General features: G+C 40.7%; 3 protein-coding genes across 6 annotated transcripts in view; 2 read left to right on the top strand and 1 right to left on the bottom strand.

The window, feature by feature from the left end:
* The first annotated feature begins 51 nt into the window (after positions 1–51).
* Positions 52–15231, top strand: eif2ak1 (eukaryotic translation initiation factor 2-alpha kinase 1). 2 transcript variants are annotated; one of them, XM_034106675.1, is made up of 15 exons: positions 52–415; positions 1724–1891; positions 3892–4028; positions 4510–4553; positions 4640–4739; positions 4835–4915; positions 5003–5096; positions 5208–5256; positions 5729–6101; positions 7469–7577; positions 7664–7770; positions 12749–12863; positions 12981–13060; positions 14360–14593; positions 14704–15231. In XM_034106675.1, exons 1-15 carry the CDS (start codon positions 268–270, stop codon positions 14815–14817), a joined length of 1953 nt encoding a protein of 650 aa, XP_033962566.1. In that variant the 5' UTR covers positions 52–267; the 3' UTR covers positions 14818–15231. The 2 variants fall into 2 exon arrangements, with proteins under 2 accessions (XP_033962566.1, XP_033962568.1); XM_034106677.2 differs by lacking the exon at positions 52–415 and adding an exon at positions 1246–1557.
* LOC117464308 (ankyrin repeat domain-containing protein 61-like) lies at positions 7772–11580 on the bottom strand. Its single transcript, XM_034106679.2, has 5 exons — positions 10883–11580; positions 10505–10599; positions 9868–10030; positions 8984–9181; positions 7772–8468 (listed from the first exon to the last, which is right to left on the bottom strand). The coding sequence occupies exons 1-5, from the start codon at positions 10934–10936 to the stop codon at positions 7842–7844; spliced, it is 1137 nt and encodes a 378-aa protein (XP_033962570.1). The 5' UTR covers positions 10937–11580; the 3' UTR covers positions 7772–7841.
* A 479-nt stretch (positions 15232–15710) lies between the features above and the next one.
* The window catches only part of usp42 (ubiquitin specific peptidase 42), a 21876-nt gene continuing 15561 nt past the window's right edge, over positions 15711–22025 (top strand). For 2 of the 3 annotated variants that reach the window (XR_011644995.1, XM_034106672.2), the window contains exons 1-5: positions 15711–15804; positions 17818–18067; positions 19975–20181; positions 21147–21257; positions 21475–21574. Coding sequence is in view for 2 of the 3 variants with exons in the window: in XM_034106672.2 (XP_033962563.1) it covers positions 17827–18067; positions 19975–20181; positions 21147–21257; positions 21475–21574 (659 nt within the window). In the remaining variant the exon portion in view is untranslated. Of the gene's footprint in view, positions 15805–16513; positions 16672–17817; positions 18068–19974; positions 20182–21146; positions 21258–21474; positions 21575–22025 lie in introns of those variants that run through there. The other variant, XM_034106673.2, reaches the window with a different exon arrangement.

Below are 22025 nucleotides of genomic sequence, written 5' to 3'. Positions count from 1 at the left end.
ACCTAAATCACGTACATTGGCAGACGGTCCTTTAGCGGCTGTTGAATCATGGCCGTCTCTGGGCATGAAGACTGTTTGGGATTTACACGAGTTAATCGAGACATCTTTTACTGTATTTTATGTAACATTCAGACGATTTAAACACGGAATTAATCAAGTATTTTAACGTCGCCTACTGTGGATATAAAGTAGTTGAATGAACTTGAAGCAGCGTTTTAAAATTAGTACTTTATTTTGACAGGTCACCATTTTTATGTACGCACAATAATGTACAGTTCGTCATCCGAAGGACTCCTGAGGTCTGAGGATTGTTCTGGAAGCAGCCACTTCTGGATCATGCAGAGACATGAAGTGGACAGTAACGTTAGTCTGTTAAATATGGCAAGCGAGGAGGACGATGAAGTCCAGTTTGACAGTAAGCAGCGTTTCCTCCTGTTACTTAATGTGTCCTATGTTATGCAATGTTTACTGATCCTTGGTGGCTTGGCACGGTCAACCCACATTACCTGACACAATGACAGCAGGATAACATGTCAAATTCTGAGTAGTGTACAAGTTAGTTTTAAAGAGCATACAGGGGCGTATTTATAGTATTAAAGGGCACGTGATTACAATGACTATGAGCCCCCCTTCTCTTATTCATGATATATTTTTGTATGATTTAACCATTGACGCTATCATAACATATTTACAATTTTTTTAAATAAATAATTATCACTAGTGTGTAATTAATGATAAGCATGTAAAGGCAAATAATACAACAGCTAACAGTGTGAGATTTATCAAAAGGTACATTATTATATCGTAATGCAACCTTTAATAACAGGACAATACAACCTTTAATTTCAAAATAAAATGTAAGATCTAGTGTCATATGATTAAAAACCTCCAAATTGGTAAAAGTATTGGACAACAAATATATATAATAATGTATGAAAAGCCTTAAACCAAAGTATGGTTATTTCCTAGTCTTTAAAAAACGAAAAAATAGCCACAGAAGACTTAATACAGCTATTTTCATACACTACAAAACATATGAATTGACCTTTTTGTAAAAAATGTGGCCGAATGCCCCTTTACCCATAAACGTATACAAACTCGCATTTGTCAAATACATTTGCATGGGTCGAGTGACACTGTTAGGATGTAAGATCAAGACGAATTTGAGTTAAATAAGTAGTTCCTGCTTCAGAACAAGTAAGGACTTGCCCCTCCACACCTAGGGCAGTCTGCTGCAGTGAGAATAATGAAAGTGTCAGTTCCAAAGGACCCCTCCTCCTCATTCTTGCACGTTGACCAAGTGTCTCAGCTTCGTCATGTATTGACAGTCAGTGTGTGAGTACAGTAGGTGGAGGAAGCTAATGCCTGGACCACACAGATAAGCAGTACTGCCGTGCACACCCCCCTTATGTATACACAAGATCAGCTCATTTCATGCCTTGGAAGTGAACAGGATAATCACGAGTACATCTTTAAGGGCTTAATATTGGAGTTTTCATACAGAAAAAATGGACCGAGAAGACCTTGTTGAAATGATAGCTAAATTTATCGAAGAAGGTAAGACTACCGAGAAAAAACATTGCGGGTATAGAAGTATTTGATTCTAGTGTGACTTCAAAAAGTTGTTTTGTGCCACAAAAAAGAATGAATCCTCCAAACACAGCAAATTATTCTTCCTCTTTCCTCTTCGCCTGTCGCATCATCTTTTGTTTTTTATGCTCAGCTTCCGACACAGACAATAACCGAGAGGTCTTGATGGCTGGAAGACATTACCCGTCGGTCCAAGAGTTTGCCTCTGCGATCCCCAACCACCTCCTGCTGGGCTCTCTCCTGGAGCACCTGTGCTTCGTCTATGAGACCAACCCAGCGCGCTCACGTACGCTGTTTAAAGGTATGTACTGACATGTTGTACTGGAGTAAACATGCTTATATTATACACGTTTGATTGTATTTACTTGTTTTAAATTAAATTCGTCTTTAGGTTGACACAGTGGCAAAGCCCCGGGGGTGGATGAGATCCGCCCGGAAATGCTGAAGGCTCTGGGTGTTGAGGGACTGTCATGGTTGACACGTCTCATCAACGTTGCGTGGAAGTCGGAAACAGTACCGAAGGAGTGGCAGACCGGGGTGGTGGTTCCCCTTTTCAAAAAGGGGGATCAGAGGGTGTGTGCCAATTACAGAGGCGTCACACTACTCAGCCTCCCCGGGAATATTTACTCCAAGGTACTCGAAAGGAGGGTCAGGCCGATTGTCGAACCTCAGATTGAGGAGGAACAATGCGGATTCCGTCCTGGTCGTGGAACGACGGATCAGCTTTTTACTCTCGCAAGGATCCTGGAGGGGGCCTGGGAGTACGCTTATCCGGTCTACATGTGTTTTGTAGACTTGGAGAAGGCGTATGACCGGGTTCCCAGGGAGTTACTGTGGGAGGTGCTGCGGGAGTATGGGGTGAGGGGGTCTCTACTCAGGGCCATCCAATCTCTGTACTCCCAAAGCGAGAGCTGTGTCCGGGTCCTCGGCAGTAAGTCGGACCCATTTCCGGTGAGGGTTGGCCTCCGCCAGGGCTGCGCTTTGTCACCAATCCTGTTTGTAATATACATGGATCGGATTTCGAGGCGTAGTCGTGGGGGGGGGGGTCTGCAGTTCGGTGGACTAAGGATTGCACCACTGCTTTTTGCAGATGATGTGGTTCTAATGGCTTCATCGGTCTGCGACCTTCAGCACTCACTGGATCGGTTCGCAACCGAGTGTGAAGCGGCTGGGATGAGGATCAGCACCTCCAAATCTGAGGCCATGGTTCTCAGCAGGAAACCGATGGACTGTCCACTCCAAGTAAGGAATGTGTCCTTACCCCAAGTGAAGGAGTTCAAGTATCTCGGGGTCTTGTTCTCGAGTGAGGGAACAATGGAGCGTGAGATGGGCCGGAGAATCGGAGCAGCGGGAGCGGTACTGCAGTCGCTTTACCGCACCGTTGTGACGAAAAGGGAGCTGAGCCAGAAGGCAAAGCTCTCTGTCTACCGGGCCATTTTCGTTCCTACCCTCACCTATGGTCATGAAGGATGGGTCATGACCCAAAGAACGAGATCGCTGATACAAGCGGCCGAGATGGGTTTCCTCCGCCGGGTGGCTGGCGTCTCCCTTAGAGATAAGGTGAGAAGTTCGGTCATCAGGGAGGGACTCGGAGTTGAGCCGCTCCTCCTTCGCGTCGAAAGGAGCCAGTTGAGGTGGTTCGGGCACCTAGTTAGGATGCCACCTGGGCGCCTCCCTAGGGAGGTGTTCCAGGCACGTCCAGCTGGGAAGAGACCAAGGGGTAGACCTAGGACCAGGTGGAGGGATTATATCTCTTCGCTGGCCTGGGAGCGCCTTGGGATCCCCCAGTCAGAGCTGGTTGATGTCGCCAGGGAAAAGAAAGTTTGGGGCTCTCTGCTGGAACTGCTACCCCCGCGACCCGACCACGGATAAGCGGGAGAAGATGGATGGATGGATGGATTTAGGTTGACTTACAAAATCTGTCCGGGGACTACAGATGAAAAAAAAGCCTCTTGGCTAACTCTGGCACATTTACAGAAATGTTGAATAATGTGCACTGTCCCTGTTGAATAAATGAGTAAATAAAATAAGTGTTGCTCCGGATGGCATGGCCAACGGTGTATGAATGTGTGTGAATGTTAGATTCCTTGAGCAAAAATGGCACATTGCTCTGTATGTTGAGGTGTGATTGGTGAAAGATGACTTGCTCTGAGGGGTCGTAAAGACTGCAGTGCATTTAACATTTAAACAGTGTGTTTAAAATACATGTTTACCATCCTGTCACTTCATCAGGCTGTGTGACGGATCTTCAGATTTTTGTTAATATTCCTAATGATGTCATTTCTTTGTTTCCTCTCACAGTTATAGGCCAGCGTTTGGCCGCCCTGAACCTCCTCTCCCCTTTAGCCATCAGTGATGAGTTCAGCACCGTCAGACTGCAGCACAACCGGGCCTTCACCGAGCTGCTGCACGCTGCCAGCTCCTCGCTGTATCCTCCGGTAACTGGACACATCCATAGGGATATTATAGTATGTTGTCACTCTGTAATAATGTTGGACTTTACAGTTACCTAGAGTCGGTATTTGTACTTGGTAGGAAATTGTCCATTAACTCAAAACCAAGTGGATGAATATTTAAGAAAATAGAGAACAAACGACACTTGTAATTTAAATATGTTGTGTTGAAAATCATTAGCTACATGTTGATACTATTTAGAAATAGGGTTCTTTGACTGTCAGAACACTAGGACATGATATAGTAAAAGAAAAGGACTGTCTCTTCTATATTATCCTACAGCATATGAACCACACAAAACGTTCTGCTATCACACTTTTTCCAACAAATGTACATCCCATAACGTTGCATACTGCTTTGTATTGATACATAGTGAAGGAATAGGGATAATGTTATAGATGTTCTTGCAGTGTTAATTCTCATCATTATCCTCAGTGTGGTTACTCTTTTTCTTTCTTTCTGCAGGGCCAACAAGGTCTCGGGTCAAACACGCACAATCCTGCTGTAAGGTAAGTTGTACTTTTAGTAGTCTTGAATGTTAAGCTGCAAGATTAAAAAGTATTGCATAAGATATTTCCCTTTTCCTTTCCCACAGACCTAAGGAGGGACTGTTCCAAGCGCAGACATCCCGGTATCTTAGTGAATTTGAAGAAATGCTTCGGCTCGGAAAGGGAACATATGGAAATGTTTTTAAGGTATTCCACTTTATTCTAATCCATACTACTTGTATCCCATCCCTTTGAAGCAGAACATGACTTTATACAATGCTTTCTTTGATTTCATCTTGTAGGTTACGAACAAACTGGATGGACAATATTATGCTGTGAAGAAAATCCTCATCAAAAAAGTCTCAAAGGATGACTGCATGAAGGTGGGCCATCAGTGTCTTATCAGTCAAGCCATTTTACTCCCAGTTATATCACAGAGTAATCATTTGGTTATTTCTTGTTGGCTCTAGGTCCTCAGAGAAGTCAAGATGTTGTCCAGCCTGCTGCATGTGAATGTTGTCGGCTATCACACTGCGTGGATGGAACATGTTCAGCCCGCAGCATGTGAGTACTTACTGCTGTCCTGTTTGTCTGAGAGTTAATATTCACTGAGTAAAGAATTACAGTTCTTATCATAACAGAAGCTTTATCGTAAAACAAACATTTCTGTTGCAGATCCTGCGTCCCTGCTGCCTGCACTGGAGTCACCTGAACAGAACGACAGGTCTAAAATATTAACTGATCTTACATGAATTACCATTTCCTGTCAGACCGATGATAAGTTGTTGCCTTAAAACATATACATTAGGTTTATTGATGAGTTTGTGCTATTTTAATTTGCAGTTTTAACTTGCATTGACAGTACTCGAATGGATTATAATGCTAGTTTATGAGACCTTGTTTATACTGTCCGATTTATTTTAATTAAAAATACTAACTTAACAAGTTGTTAGAAATGTACTTACAAACAATAATTTTAGGGGTGAATTATTCCTTTAAAAAACGTTTTGATTATTCCTTTAAAGAAATAGCATGAAATACCCTTATTGGCAGAAATGACCTTGGCAGGCGATATTTTGAACATGTGATCACTAAATCCAAAGAAAAAACACTATTTTTCTCAGGTCATGGAGATCCTTTATCATCTTTTATTTGGTCCAATAACACTAAATCTATCTTTGCTCTTTCCTGCACAGCTCTGATCAGAGTTCTTACAGCAGCAGCGTCTCCTCATCAATCATTTTCCAGAGCCGGAGTCAAGCATCTACAGACTCAGATGCCAAAGAACCGCCAAGAGAGACCAATCCCTTCACAGCGTTAGTCCCGACACCAGAGACAGGTCAGGTGGTTTGTCCCAAGACGATGCGGCGGGTTCCCAATAACTACGTCCCCTGTGTGTTCCTGGGACAGCGAGCAACCCCGAAGAGCTCCAAATGTCCCGCCATGAGCAGCTCGGCTCTGTTGGAGGACGGGTCCAACAGGAGCAGCATCGAGCTGAACAACAACTCCTGCTACGACCAGGAGTTCCAGCAGTGGGCCGACCTGCGCCCCACCAAGCCTCCTAAAGAGGTCTGTGCTTTATGAGGCTTACAGCTATCAGAGATATGATAATCAGAAAGTATTTTGTTGTCCCTCAGTGGACAATGTACATCATCGTCATCAGCTTAATTGAAGAGACTCAAGGTCAATTGTTTAAAAGGACATACAGCACTCAAATATAAATTAAAAAAGGCAGTTATACCAATGTTTCCACAGAGGTGACTGGTGTCACACAGTTCAGATAAAAAAATGCAAAAGGAAGAAGAATGGACTGCAAATTAAATAAAGAAATAGGCACACATTATTAAGAATATAAACAATAAGTATACCATGGTGAAAAATAAAGTAGCATTATGTTAACAAGTAAGTGAGCATATAAAGTAGGGCTGCACGATATTGGAAAAAACTGACCTGCGATATGAAAAAATACAGGAATTGAAGAAAAGACCGCAAACCATCCTTTCTTTTGGACTTTAATGCTATACAATTGGTATTTTTTTAACTATATTTAACCGGATGAAGGATTTTAGTCACGGACGTCTGGATCTTAAGTTATCAAGGCAAGGCAAGGCAAGTTTATTTATATAGCACCTTTCAGCACCAGGCAATTCAAGGTGCTTTACAAAAATGAAAGACATTCAGACAAAGGCATTTAAAAACAATAAAAGATAATAAAAGAAACATTAAAAGAAAAACAAAAAATGAAAGACATTAAGAAAATGGCATTTAAAATCAGTCATTAAAAAGAAAAGCTAATAAAATAAACATTAAAAGATAAAAGTTACAGTGCAGTCTAAGATATGAATAGTTCAATTCTTTCGGTTCTTGATTTTTAATTTATTCACAGAACCTCCCTTTGGAAATCCGAATATTTCCGAGCAACAAGCTGAGCTAGCTCGGTTAGCAGCGCCGAACTGCCCTGGAGAAACACATGAAACTACTTTATTCAACGGGGTCCGTTTGCTTTGGAGATTTGACTGTGATTGGTGGTTTGCTGTGCTCACTGAAGTACCCCTGACATGAGAGCCGCGCGAGTTTTCCTTTTGTAGCAAGCAGCAAAATAATTGCAACATGACGTGTTTGAGTTAATTTGCCTACTTAAAACTACGTCCTAAAAAATAAAAAACAATAACACGATATATCGTGCAGCCCTAATATAAAAGTATTTAAAGAGACGTTAATGAATATATTGTAAACAAGTGAAGTGTAAATTGCACATATGTGTATATTGCACATTAGTAGAGGGGTGAAGCTACCTGTCACTGAAGGAGCTGCAAAGGTTGGAAGGATAAGAAAATGCAATTATTGTAGTAAAAAATATTTATTTTTTTCTTCATCCTTTAGGAAAAAAAACTGAAAAGCGATGTTAAGTTTTTCTGTAATATTTATGTCTGCAGGGCCAGTTCCACCTGATGCTCTACATCCAGATGCAGCTGTGTGAGCACTCTCTGAAGGACTGGATCTCCGAGAGGAACACCAAGCCCAAAGAAGAACAAACCTCAAGATGTAAACACATATTGTACATAGAGAAATTGTGTTATTATACATTACAGGTTATTACAAATACAATAAATCGCTCTTTGTATTTCCAGGTCCTTATGGATGTGTTGACACAGAACACACACTCAGCCTGTTGAGGAAGATACTTGAAGGAGTGGAGTACATTCACTCCAGAGGAATCATGCACAGAGACCTGAAGGTAAGGTGCTTTGATAGATTTTATTTCAGCATATGTTTGAGGTATATCTGTGGCAGTAATTTGCACAGGTATCAACTTGGAGCAATGTGTAACAAGTCATTAAAAGAGTCCTGGTCGCCGTCTGTCACAAAGGAAATGTGTAAATCCTCCCAGTAGTTGAAAACAAAGTCATATAGTTTCACTGGCAGGATTTTCCCCAACTCTTCTCTCGTGCCTTGGACATGTTTTAGATAAATGTCCCTCTTGCAAATGTCTTGAAGTCTCCTTGGCTGCTGAGTGAGTTTTAGCAGCTGGTCTCTTTGTTTGAAGAAGCAAGGTCGCGTCAAGGTGAGGGGAAGGCTGTTGTTGTGGTTGTAGAAAGTGAGCGGGGAAGTCAGGCTGAGGAGTTTAATGAGTAGAGAGTTCTTCCTTACATTCAGCCTGTGGTTCAGGAACAGGAACAGACAGCTCTCCCCGGCTCTGCTCAGCTGGTTGATGTTAGCTCCGTACCTGAGCAGCAGCTCCACCAGCTCTGTGTTTCCCATGCTGCACGCCTCGTGCAAAGGTGTCATCCCAGCGTTGTTCACCGCGTTGACCTCGGCCCCCCGCTCCAGCAGCTCAGAGATGCAGCTGGTGTCGTCCTGCAGGGTTTTAAAGGCTTTCAGAGCCATCGATACAACAGCCAGGTGCAGAGCAGTGTTCCCAGAGGGCTTCACCCCCTGAAAGTAATCAAGAATCTGAGTCAATTTGATGTAGGAGCAAAAGTGGAATAAGTACTGAGGTAACTCAAGATCTTAAGTACAATCTCTCATTCCATTCGCATTTTTTTATTTTGGTTTTAGTTACTTTTCAGATGACAGTTTTCCTGCCCAGTTAAAAACCATGTATTTCCAGATAAGTTATGATTAACTGAAGAATGAAGTGATGCTTTATGTGTAGAGAAAATTATTATACTTCACAATCTAAATACATTGTTTCTGGGATGAGATGGAAAATGCAGCAAAAGCTGAAAACCGGGATGTTTTTTTAAGAAGAGAGATATTTGGTTTTCCCAGGACTACGACAAAACAACAAACACATGATGATCCAAAGTAGATGATAGAACATGATGCATTGCTACTAATAAACTACCGAACATTATATAAAGAAGTTAACATTAGCAAAACCTTTCATATCAGCAGCAGTAAAATGTCAAATGAATGCAGCATTTATTTAAAAAATCGTATATACGCACCATGCTCAAATCTGCTCCCTCCTTGATCAAGCTGACCATAATGTCCTTATGGAGGATCCCAGCAGCCATATGTAGGGCCGTCATCCCACTGCTGTCCACAGCGTTCACATCCGCTCCACAGCAGGACAGGATGTGGACCGCAGACAGAGCCGTGTAGCGGACAGACAGGTGGAGAGCTGTCTGCTGACTCCCCTCCACCTACAGGGAGACACAAGAGACACAGCGTGGGCAACACGTTTTAAAGAAAGCTTAGACCAGTATAATAATATAACATATAATGGATTCAGTTCCCTATCAGAAAGGTCTGTCAGACAGCATGGTTAAGGCAAGGTGTGTAGGACCCAAATGCAGTAACCCGTTGGTTGAATCAAACTCCTTCAACACTTTTCAAAATAAAACAGGAAACCAGAGACAGATGTTTACGGGACAAAATAAAACGGGGAAAACTAATATGGATCGTAATACATTCACTTGAACTGATATTTAATTATATAATTGGTCCCGTCCACAGCAGTACGTTTATTTTTCCTCCATGCCTGTCGTCTTGCCTGTTTTTCCAAACTAGACGGCATCCTCCACTCATTCCATTGCAATGCAATGTAAATACTGTTATATTATATTTTACTATATCTTTTATTATTTTTTATATGTTTCTAATTCTCTATCTGTGTTTTGTATTCTTGTTTTTATGCACCATGACACCAAGTCAAATTCCTCGTACGTGTAAACCTACCTGGTAATAAACCTGTTTCTGATTCTGATCTAGTGCAGGTACTACAATGACTATTGAAAGGTACCTACCTAACTTCAAAACTTCCATTATATCCCTGTAGATTTCTACAAAAAGATGTAGAACATTGATCTGTTTTGTGAACATGTTTCACCTCTGCATTGAGGTTAACCCCGTGTTCACAGAGGAGCCGCAGACAGGCTTCTGCCCCTCTCCTCTCTCCGCTCACAGCCGCCTGGAACCTGGAGCCTGGTTTTGGGCTGATGCTCGGCCAACTGGCGATCACTAAATGCAGAGTAGTCCGACCGAGCTGGTCCCTGCAGAGGAAGAGAGAGTAAAGCTGGTGCTTTTTTAAATAACAATATAAGGAACCAGTGACATGGGTGTCTTTGATAGGTGTCAATCATCTGTAACAGGAAGTCGCCAAAAATGAAACTCCAGTTAAGTTATGATTTATTATAAGAGGCAACCTAATGTTACTCTTTAGTGTATGTGGGTGTGTTGTTTTGTGTTAGTGTGTAAGGGCTGGGCAGTATATCAATATATCGGGGTATGAGACTAGCGTCTTAGATGTCTGGTATCATAATGTCCCAATAGTGTCTTTTTTGTTGTTTTAAACTAAAGCATGCAAAGCGTCATAGCACTAAAGTGATATCCTTTTCTGAACCTACCAGACTATTCGAGGATATAACTCATGATCATTTATCAAAAATATCACAGTTTAAACATGTTGTGAAAGAACCAGTCCTATAATACTTGAAGTACTTGGCTAGCTGTGTGTTTGTGCAGACCTTATTTCAGGGTCTTCTCCTGCTGTCAGCAGGCTCTGCAGGCTCGCTGCTCTCCTGTAAGTTGCAGCCAGGTGAAGGGGAAGAGTAGAGAGGCCCTGAGGCAGGACGAGACAAGACAAGAACACTGGAAATTACAAATATGTGCAAGAATTTCTTCCTTTTTTCTGTACAAAGTAATGATCAAATTGGAGCTTTAAGACGTGCCAACTGTTAGAAATCATTACGTTTCTTATGGTTATCGCTGTCTTTATGCGTGTTGTTATTTGTAAACAATTTGGAGATATTGTTAGATATATGTTACGCTCTTTTCTGTACACGTGATAGTTTGAAACTTATATTTACTTGCTTCAAAAATGTTGGGAAAATGGTTGCATTTACCTTCCAGAGATCTTCTATCGTTGGGAGAAAGCATCCCCAATATTTATTCGACATGTCCTCTATACGTCCTCAATCTTCATCCAGAATTGCCGTTTAGAATTTATTGTTGGGAAACTTGACTGCTCCTTTCCTCATGTTTCTCCCTCTCCTCCAACATGACCAGGCACTACAGCTTCTGTGTGTGTTCAGTCCTTCAGGAGGTGTGTTGTCTTTAAAGGCTGGTTATTCTTGTTCGTCGGTGCAGCCATTCATTTTCTATTTCGTCAGTTAATTATGCTCTCTCTGTAGAGGAAATGTAAAAGCTACTTCTGTTTCCTGTGTTTCGATTTCATCATGTCGGTTTGAGTGTTAATAAGTTTGGTGTGAGGCCTTCCTGTCACTACTGATTACATTACATTACATTGCATTGCATTTAGCTGATGCTTTTATCCAAAGAGACTTACAATAAGTACATTCGACCAGGAAGACACAACCTTGAAGAAAACAGAATCATATAAGAAGGTTTCATAGAGCCAAGCATTTCAAGTGCTACTCAACTGGCTATAGATACGCCAGTCCTTTAACTGATAACTTCCTGATGCGTGCAGGGCCAATTGTGGGGACTGGTGGTGACACCCTTCTGAGTTATTTACAGTTTGTTCTTGTTCCTTTTAGCAATGCAAAGGTGTACACGCTCTTCAGTCTGTCAATTAATAAGTACAATTTGTCCGAATTTTAATATAGTAACTAGTTTCTGAGTCAGTTCTCCCTCTGAAACCCTGAAATGTTTTATTTCTGCGTGTAATATGTTGTATAAAAGATCTCACATGCAAAAACAGATAAAGTTAGTTTTGTCAGTGGTGCATAGTAACAAAGTACATTTACTCGGGTACTGTACTTTTGAGGTACTTGTACTGAGTATTCTCAGTTTATGCTACTTTATTTTTTACTTTACTTTAGTAAGTACATTTGTTTTACTTCTATTGGCTTCTACATTTAAGAAGCCAATATGTTACTATACTACATTTATCTTACAGCTTTTGTTACTATTTACTTTTTAGGTTTATTTTAACAGCTTAATTAATTATTAAATCAACATGACACATATTGGTAGGTTAAGATATACAGCAGCAGTATAATATAAGTTATTACAATTAGCTCTACATTTAGTTGTGATGAAAACACATGAATAATCAAAAGTAACTCAATATACGATTCTGAAACGGGAGTACTTTCACTTTTGGTACTTTAAGTATATTTTGATGCTGAAACTTCTGTTCTTTTACTGAAGTAAGATTTTGAATGCAGGACTTTTACTTTTAACAAAGTACTTTACAATGTAGTATTGCTACTATTACTTAAAGGTGGGGTAGGTAAGTTTGAGAAACCGGCTTGAGATACACTTTTTGTTATATTCCATGGAATGCTCTTAACATCCCGATAGGAATGGTAAAACCCTGAAAACAAAACAAATGGTTTGTATCGTCAATTAGCTCAGATTATTCCCGGTAATCTGGTATAACACATTAATAGGTTCTTAAATATTAAGATCCCCTGAGACACAGTGTCATGAAAAAAAGGACCCGACGAGGGGGTCCTTGGGGCTTCACAGGTTAAGTGCTTTGACCTTGGCCTACCTGCCTGTCAGCCTTCCATCTCGTGCACAAATTTATCTCGTGCCCTCATTGGTCATGTGCGCGTTCGTGTGTGTTGGAGGAGGGGCTCTGTAGTGGCAGATTTTTTCCGGCTGTGTATTTTCAAATTCTAGCGCACTCGAGCTGGTTTCTCCAAAATGACCTACCCCACCTTTAATAACACATCTCTGAGTACTTATTCCACCACTGTTTTTTGTACCCGTTTACTTATTCTAATGTCTCTTGTCCGCAGCCGAGAAACATTTTCCTCCATGGTCGTGACCGCCATGTTCGTATTGGGGACTTTGGCCTGGCCTGTAAGGACATCCTCATGGACGGCCATAAGAGCTCCACCTCTCCCACCACTGGTAATAATTCACCTATTATTAAATTGTTTTTTTAGTTTCACAACACAGTACTTCACATTATCACCACTAGATGGCGCTCTATGCTTTAAAGTCACACTTTCTGATGTATTTTTGCAGATTCCTCACATACCACAGGTGTCGGTACCTTTGTGTATGCTGCACCAGAACAACTGAGGGGCTCCCATTATGATTCAAAGGTAAACATATTCATATTAAAAAACGTATGATGAATACTTTATTCGTGTAAAATGTCACATACTTACGTGATATAATATTTTGCCACTGTTATTTTTAATTAAGTGTTTAAAAAAAGAATCTGTTTTACTACCAAAGGACTTTCTTGAGCAAGGCAGGACAAGTTTATTTATATAGCACATTAGCAACACATGGCAAAGCGCTTGATAAAAAATAAAGCATTAGCATTGATCTGCAATGCAACCGAAACACATACAATCAAATAAAAAGCCACGGAATAAAATACAAACAAAACAAGCTTAAGTCATTTCGTATTATAACTCATGTATGGATATTGCACATTTTTAGGCCAAAGAAAGTGATGAATTAACAAGCAACCACTACAAAAGAGAAAAAATACAATTTGCGAACATTCTTTAATAAAGACAGTATGTAAGTAAAACCTCACATTTGTTGATAAAATGTAAATAACAATGATTATTAAATAATTTAGTTGATTTTTTACACCTTTTTAAATAATAAGAACATCTGCTTGATTATTGCCTTTTTAAGAAAAGGTACATTTCTCTACTAAATAGATATCCTTTATCATTTCAGAAATGTCTTGTAAAGTGGGCTGAAAGCATGTCCTATACTTTACAAACTTCATCCCCTTTTATTTCAATCAGGAGAGACTTCATTTTGTTTAAAGAACATGTATTGACACATGTCATATGATAAATGTTAAGTCTTTGGCGATTAGACCCCGATCCTGAAATCGTATATCGAAAGGGGGAAATGCAGCCGTGAGCATATAGGGAACCCCCCGGGGTCTAGACACCGGTGATGATGCTGAAGATCTGGATTTGATGAGGAGATGGGATGAAGAGGGGATGTGATGAGGTCTTTGGATTAGCTCTCCTGGCACTGGATATGATGAAAGGAGGTGGATGGGGAGGAGGTGGCTGACTGCAGGAGAGAGGAGAACCATTTTAAAGTTTGGCTGCAGCACGATGATTGGCTGCTGAGATTGAGGTGAATGTAATAGCTTAACAGAAAGCGTGTGATGAGCTGATTATAACATTTATCATATGACATGTGTCAATAAATGTTCTTTAAACAAAATGAAGTCTCTCCTGATTGAAATAAAAGGGGATGAAGTTTGTAAAGTATTGGACATGCTTTCAAGACATTTAGTGTGAATGGATCCCAGTCTTCCTGAAAGAACTTACGCTGAGCTTCATTTAATTATCATTTTTAATTCTAATGTAATTTTTTTTACAGCTGTACATTTAAAGGTTATTGTGCTGTTGCTCCCTCAGTCAGACATGTACAGCATCGGAGTCCTGGCTCTGGAGCTTTTCCAGCCCTTTGGGACCGAGATGGAGCGCGTCGGGACCCTCGGGGACCTGAGAGAGGGGAAAATCCCAGACTCCTTCTGCCAGAGATGGCCGGATCTGAGTAAAAACATCATGAAGCTGACGAGTAAAGAGCCAGCTGTTCGGCCCACAGCCACCGAGCTTCTACAGAGTGAACTCTTCTGCAGTAAAGACATAGTATGTTGGGATATTTTGAAACATAGTAACCTTCTGGTAACTTATTGTGCTTCCAAAATGCAATAATCCTAATAATAACTACAACGCAAACTTTTATTTTTCCTCTTCAGGTGATTCATGGTCTGCAGAGAAGGGTTGAAGAGCAGGAGGAGGAGATCATGCAGCTGAGGAGACAGATCAGTCGGCTTCAGAGCTCAGACTCCTCTGAGTCGGTCAAGTCCTAATGCTTAAAGAGTAATTGCCTCAAAGACTATCAAAAATGGATTTATTCACCCACTGCTCTACCATGTTTTGCTCGCTTGGTACAAGTGGCAGAGAGAGAGAGAGTGTGTGTGCGTGTGTGTGTGAGTGAGCATTTGAGTGTGTCTTGTACACCTGAATCTAATGGTGCAATTATTTATTTTAATGTAGCTGTTCAATACAAACTACTGCTGCTATATCATGCGGGATGTCTGGGAAGAAGTATGTTATTTCTGATCATTTGAGATGTTGCTTTGGAAGGGGTACACTTATAACAAATTGAAAAAGTGACCTATAAGCAGAATTGACAATGTGCGTCATGATTTTGTGCAGCTTCTTGATCCTGAAGAAGATTCTGCACATTGTCAGCAAATTAAAACATGTATGGACACGTTAAACCTTTCCATTTTTATTTTTCATGGTGACAGGGCACATTTATTTCAATGTTCAGACACATGTCTTTGTTCTGAGACCTGTACATGTGGTTTATGGTGGTTAAAAGGTTGAGTTTTTGGACCATGGGAATGCTCAGTTTTATGTTGACAACTTTTAAAAGTATAAATATTGTGGCCTACATTGGGTACTGCATAAACATTCCTTAAAATGGTCATTTCAGCATGGATAAATTAAATGCTGCTGTCACTTTCTGCCGCTTATGGCAACGTAGTTATTCTAAAACCACTTATTTTACATTTTAATGGATATAAAGTGCATATTTATTATACATTATACTACACAAAGGTCATAGGAGTGTACAAAAAGATGCTTTATGGTGTACATGCGACGGATCTTCCCAAAAGACGTTCCATCTCAGAGGAATGGCCGATTGGACCAATGGGAGATCTCGTTTCATTTCAGGTACCCGGATGTACCCGTGGGCAATTAGCTACGTCATTGTTCACCGCCGGACACCCGCTGGAAATAAGGAATGGATTTACAACCGCTACTAACGTATTCATAACAGATTCCAGGTGAGTGGTTAGTTGATTTTACGATTCAGTGCTACTTTAACCTTGCAGCTGTGTTATTTCTGTACACCTGAGTGGCTCGGATTAGTTGTAGTAGCCTTAGACCGGTTCTCTGTCATGTCGGAGAGAGAAGCACCACTACCACCAGTGTCGAGCCCCTCCTTTTTAGGTTACTTAGACCTCCAGTTACCCCGGTCAACGCGTTGTAAACAAAAAAGTGCTATTATGAGTTTATAGTATTTATTTACGTTATTTCCCGCGGTTATTTCCCGCCGTTGCTCAGCTTTCACCGTGACGAACTAGCTAGCACCGTTAGCATCATGGCTGTATAAAGACGACTGGAAACAGCGTTGGAGGCGGATCTCAGTTCATTCCTATGGTAGTGGCGCATTGAAGCACAAAATGAAGCGACTGTAGCTGTAGAAAGAACCAGGATCATCCGGGGCCTTTTGCCCACTGAGCATGCGCAGTTGAGGTTTCCCCTTAAGCCCTTCATCCGATCTCCCGCGCTGGGCTCAGTGACATTAATAGAGAAATAGATAGATACTTAATGTATCCCCAGTTAGGATATTATTGTGACAATCAATCTGCAGGAATTGCAAAGTGTATTGGTCAATCGGGGGGGGGAAGTCTTTTTGAGCCAAAATGACGTCACGGGAGTTGTAGTAAAACCGTTTGGCCACTACAGCCATTCACAAAATTGGCTTCAACGGCTGTCGTACTTCCTTGGTTAGCATCGATACTACCGCACGTAGTGGTAGCTAGCTCCGTTGCTAGCTATGTGTAACGGTCGCTGTTTCCATGGTGTTCGTAGCTTCGATAGCCTCTTGCTGCTAATCAGTCATTCTGTTCCTGCTTTTGGTGTGAATGGTGAGTTTTTAATCGCTTTCCTGTCTCTAACAATGAGTAAAAGAGGGGTTTAAAGCGAGTTTTGGTGCGGTTTAGAGACGCTGCGTGTAAAGGCCTAGCAGCCGTCTGTTAGCCAACGTGAGCCAGAGCAGGTGGGAGGGAACAGCTGTTGTTGTAAACGTGCTTCCGACCAGCACATTTCCTCTGTCGGGGTTTTTGAATTAGAAATGTTTACTTGGTGACTTTGTATGAAGTTTGTCATGTTTAACACAAGTTAATGTATTACCACTGTTTTCTGGCGTTTCCTTTTGAATGGAAGTGTCCTTGAGTTGCACATTTGTACACAAGCTCTCGGCATCAACACAGCTTTCCATAACAATCTGCACATATTTGATTTCATTATTCTGAGTACTTTGCCATAGTTTACTGTATGTTGTTTTTTGGTATATCCAGATTAATTTCAGTTAAAAATCAGTTATATATCTTAGCGTACAATAGTTTTTATTATTTCTTTGGTTGTTTTTCTTACTTTTTATCTTCGTTAACTGTGTTTTTATATGCACCTTATACTTCAAGGTAAATTCCTCGTATGTGTAAACCTACTTAGCAACAAACCTGTTTGTGATTCTGATTTCTAGCACAGAGAGCCAAGTTCATTTAGCTTTTAAATACAGTTAGAGGTTGAATGAGAACATCATTCACGATACACTCCCTGCTATTATGTTTTCAAAGCTTTTGTTATTGAGACTTTGATCAGTTTAATCTGTCAGACAGGACTTTACTCCAACATTAAGCCTCTGTAGTGTCTTGTTTTATCATAATAATAAAATGTACATGCAACCGGAACTCAAGGCTGATAGTTTGGGCTCCCACTGAGTTTGGTTACTTTGCTCAATAAAACATTAATTATTCATTTGCTTGCACGTTATTATATTCTGGATATGGCATTTAGTGGTTGTAATCTAAGTTATCTCTAATCAAATGAATTCTGGGTGACATGGTAATTTGGCGCGTTTTAAAAGCTAAAAAGTGTTATTAATTCATACTTTAGTCACACTCATGATAGCAACACCCACAATAGATGTTCTGAAAAACAAAAACTTTGAACATGATCTGCATTTCAGCACCTCGTAAAACGGTGTTCTTCTGTTTCTGCCCCTCATACAGCAATGAACAATGACCATAGTTGACAGATCTTCAGAACATTCTGACCACGAGTCAGTGGGGTGTAAGCGATCTCCCTTTACCAGTGGAGACACGGGGATGGATGGCAGCTGTTCCAGCAACTGGGCGATGGGTCCCACCATGTCAAGCGACTCTCCCAGGATGAAGGCTGCAGGAGGCTGCCTGGGCCCCACGCCGGGAGCCGCCGTCTACAACAGCAACGCCTCCTCTGGGGACCGGCCCAAGGAGCAAGGTAGGAGCCAGGGCTTTTGTCTGCTGGGTTTGTTTTTGGTTTATTGGGTTTTTTCAAAGTCAATTTTAATGTCAATCTTTCAGTTTGTGTATACAGACAGAGAGATCGAAATACCGTTTCCAACAATCCCAAATACAATTATACAATATAAAAATATGTATATCCTATATGCACAATCAAAAGACACATATGCACACATTAAGATAAAAAAACACAACAATCAATATATACAAAATAACAGTCACAATATTAATATCTTTATTGCAAGATTGTCCATAGCGGCGTAAAAAAAGTTTTCTCACCGAAAGGAGAGGAGAAAATGCTGCCCCACAATGCCTTGCAGCCGCAGCATTTGCCGTCACACAACAGTCGGCCGTTCACGGAAACAACCGAGAAATGATATCATGAAAGTTACGGTGCTTATTAAGCATTTTAAAACATAGGTGGTAAGTTGCCAAAGTGCTTTGTTTTGAACGTTCATCAGTATTATAATCAAAAAGAGAAATATGAACGTTAGTTTTCACTGAAGTTATCAAATAAAGTCAACATTTCAGTCTTCACTGAGCTGTGTGGGGTTTGTTCAACTTTTAAAAGATGTTTGAATGGTGATATACACAGTGATAGATGTTAAGGACTAACGTTTATAATAAATACATCTGTATTGATTTTAAGATCTTTAGTTCATACAATCATACGTCGTATTGGGATCATTAGTATTAATGTGGACCGGAGGGAGAGGGTGAGGAGCATAAGTTTCACTTTCCTTTTTTATTTCCAACTTTGGTCATGAAGAAAATGTTTCTCTGTTGTCCACGTTCATAAAGCAAAGCAGCAGCATCAGAGCACGGTGCAGAGTCTCTAGATGAGTTTACAGTAGTCCATCGTTCTTATTAAACATCCATGTTGTAGTCCCCTGTATAGAAAACTGTGGTTTCCATAGTTTCCCCACAGCAGCAGACGCAGAAAAAATGACTTCCGCTGGCGCATCATAAACACGTCGGATAGTGAAAGTGCAGTCGGATTCTCTAAAGTACCGCAGTCTCTTCTCCTAAGTCCTTTTGAAGTCTCCTATCCACTATCCCTTAACCCCGTGACGTTTCACTCAAGGATTAGTGGATAAGGTTAGAATTTAGGAGCTGATTTTTGGATTATCCGACTGCAAGCCAAGCTGCACAAATGAAGCTAAATGATGGTTGCTGTCGTACGATAGTGAGACACAACTGGTTTTGTGGGTGTATTGTTGTTGCTGCTTCCATTCTACTCTCGTCCATAGTTGCATAACCGGTCCAGTTATGAAGTGAGGCCAAGCTCAATCTCCTTCGCCTGTGACGCAACTTTTTTTTATATAAAGAGCAGCCGCCTGACTTGTTTAGCAGGAACACAAATAATAAATATTGCTTGTCTTATTCTTTTAAATAATTTTCCAGTCTTACTCGTTTGTTAGGATGAGATATTATCACTTTTGACTGAAAGCTATTGACTTTATGCTGTATGTACATATGTATTTACATATGCAGTAGGGCTGAAGGATCTGGAAATGTAGGTATTGGACTGATATTGCAAATGTGATTTTGGAGGGAAAGACAATTTCTGCCTCATGGTTCACATTTTCATTGAAGATATATAAAAATAATTGTGGGGTGTTTTGTTTTTGAGAGGATCTTTAGGCCGAGAAATCTCTTGAGAAACACAATACTTAATTTAGAATATTATGACACATTTAGTCTCTAAAAATATATATTACCGTCCTCCACCCATTTGGATATAACTGTTGTCCATATTGCGATTTTGATAAGATTCAGATGAATTGTTCAGCCCTAACATCTATTTTAGCATGTATACAGATACTCGTTGATATCCTGTACCTACATCTATTATTATTAATATTGTTGTCTCTGTGTTTACAGTGATAAGCAGTGGAGATGGCATCGACACGCCCCAGAAGGTCCTCTTCCCTCCAGAGCGGCTCAACCTAAAGTGGACTCAGGTTCAGCGCATTGGTGCCGGTCTGCAGAACATGGGGAACACCTGCTTCCTCAACTCAGCGCTGCAGTGTCTCACCTACACCCCGCCGTTCGCCAACTACTTGCTGACTCGGGAGCACTCTAAAACATGTACGTCAGTGTTTCATTGTGCTGCCTAACATTACGATCATGTAGTTATTATCCCACCATGTTCTACTATATTGAAGTGACTGTTATTTTGTACTTTTTGATTGTTGTGTTTTTATTTACATGAAAGGGGCGGGGTTAGCAACATTTGACCAATCACAAACATGGAGAAGCGTACTGACAGCGCAGCGAATCATACTTCCTGAATGAAAAGTGAACTTTAATACTAGTCAAAAATGAAGAAGTTAAACTTTAAACATCCATGACTTAAACACTTTATCCAGGATCAAAGCCACATAGTTGCACCTGCAAGGTGAATACAGCTGGCAACAGAACAAGTGTTTGAATGCGTACATTAACAGGTTTATGATATCACTGCCCCGTCTAAGACACGATCTGACTTCAATTACATTTGTCTCGAGTGTTTCGTCAACTTAATGTGTTGCTTAAAATAATACTTCTGCATACAGTATGTGACACAGAGTGTTGCACGGCCAGATACGGCTCAGCTGACTCGGATAAGGAAATATATGATAGGAATGATAATAGGACACGTTGACGTCTGCACTCAGTGCCGCGGACTGTACTTAATGTACTCTGATCTGGTTACTTATGTTGTGGCAGATATTTAAGTAAGCTTTCTTAACGCTAATGTTATAATAGTCAGATTGCTCTGAAGATGGGAGGGGATATTCTATTAAATGTCACGTTCACACAGTCAGTTGATTTTTATTTAGATCTCAATGTGTGCACATGTAAAACATTTGTGTGTGTGTATATATATTTTCACACATATTTGTATATACATTTGTTTTTATATTCGGGATTGTGGGAAACAGTATTTCGATCTCTCTGTACACTCAAACTTGAAGATTGGCAATAAAGTTGACTTTTGACCATAAGCTGCTTTCTGGTCTGTTTCAAGTCTAACTCATCTTACATTTTTTGCCCCTCTGTTTCGGCCACAGGTCACGAGCCGGGGTTCTGTATGATGTGCACCATGCAAAACCACATCATTCAGGTCTTTGCCAACTCTGGGAATGTCATTAAGCCCATCGGTGTGCTCAATGAACTCAAAAGTAAGTGTTTGTCATTTAACTTTTTCCAAAATGTTTACCTGAAATGAATGACAGGAGGCGCTGTGTGGCTGTTTACCTTTTTTAATTTGGAGGGAAATTCTCTGGTGGTAGTTTGCAACAGGCTTTTGACTTCAACCTAACATCTACGAGTAAGTGTGGCATCGTTTATCAGCATCTGACATATTTAACCGTGTGTGTGTGTTTTCCCGTCTCACAGGGATTGCTAAGCACTTCCGCTATGGCAGCCAGGAGGATGCGCACGAGTTCCTGCGGTACACAGTGGATGCTATGCAAAAGTCCTGCTTACCTGGACCCAAGTACGTTTTATACTTATAACCCTACGCAGTTAAGGATACCAGTTGATTAAATATCCCTTTAAGTTGCTAAATGGGTCGGTAAGTGAACTGTACTGTACATGCTGATGTATTTAACTTACTGCAAATACCTTCCGTCTAAATCTTGCATAAAGCCAAATGCAGATACATTAAAGTATGCATGTTTTCCTGCAGAAACGTATAAAAAAGGTTTAACGCTTTTGCCAAGTAGGTTACGTACACTTATGAAGGACACATGCATGTTTTAATAGACACTCTGGGCTGACCATTGGGGTCCTCTGGGAATAAAAGAGATTTTATGAACCACGAGTATAGAGGCGATTTTCATTCAGCAGCAACAGGAGGCCTCTCAACTAATTACTCCTGCTCGAATTCCTCCCTTTCCTCACTCCTAGTCTTTCAGCTGTAATATCTTGTGACTCTGTGTGTAATC

This window comes from Pseudochaenichthys georgianus, chromosome 19 (genome assembly GCF_902827115.2).
Source record: "Pseudochaenichthys georgianus chromosome 19, fPseGeo1.2, whole genome shotgun sequence".
NCBI lineage: Eukaryota > Metazoa > Chordata > Actinopteri > Perciformes > Channichthyidae > Pseudochaenichthys > Pseudochaenichthys georgianus.
This window is presented reverse-complemented; position numbering and strand designations above follow the sequence as displayed.

Excerpts from the sequence above, each read along its gene's own strand:
- LOC117464308 (XM_034106679.2), bottom strand. The coding sequence starts at position 10,936 with ATGTCGAATAAATATTGGGGATGCTTTCTCCCAACGATAGAAGATCTC. Across the intron at positions 10,031-10,504 it reads GGAGAAGACCCTGAAATAAG|GGACCAGCTCGGTCGGACTA; the intron begins GTCTGCACAAAC and ends CTTCCTCTGCAG. Across the intron at positions 8,469-8,983 it reads AGGGAGCAGATTTGAGCATG|GGGGTGAAGCCCTCTGGGAA; the intron begins GTGCGTATATAC and ends GATTACTTTCAG.
- eif2ak1 (XM_034106675.1), top strand. The coding sequence starts at position 268 with ATGTACAGTTCGTCATCCGAAGGACTCCTGAGGTCTGAGGATTGTTCT. Across the intron at positions 416-1,723 it reads CGATGAAGTCCAGTTTGACA|CTTCCGACACAGACAATAAC; the intron begins GTAAGCAGCGTT and ends TTTTATGCTCAG. Across the intron at positions 4,740-4,834 it reads CATATGGAAATGTTTTTAAG|GTTACGAACAAACTGGATGG; the intron begins GTATTCCACTTT and ends TTCATCTTGTAG.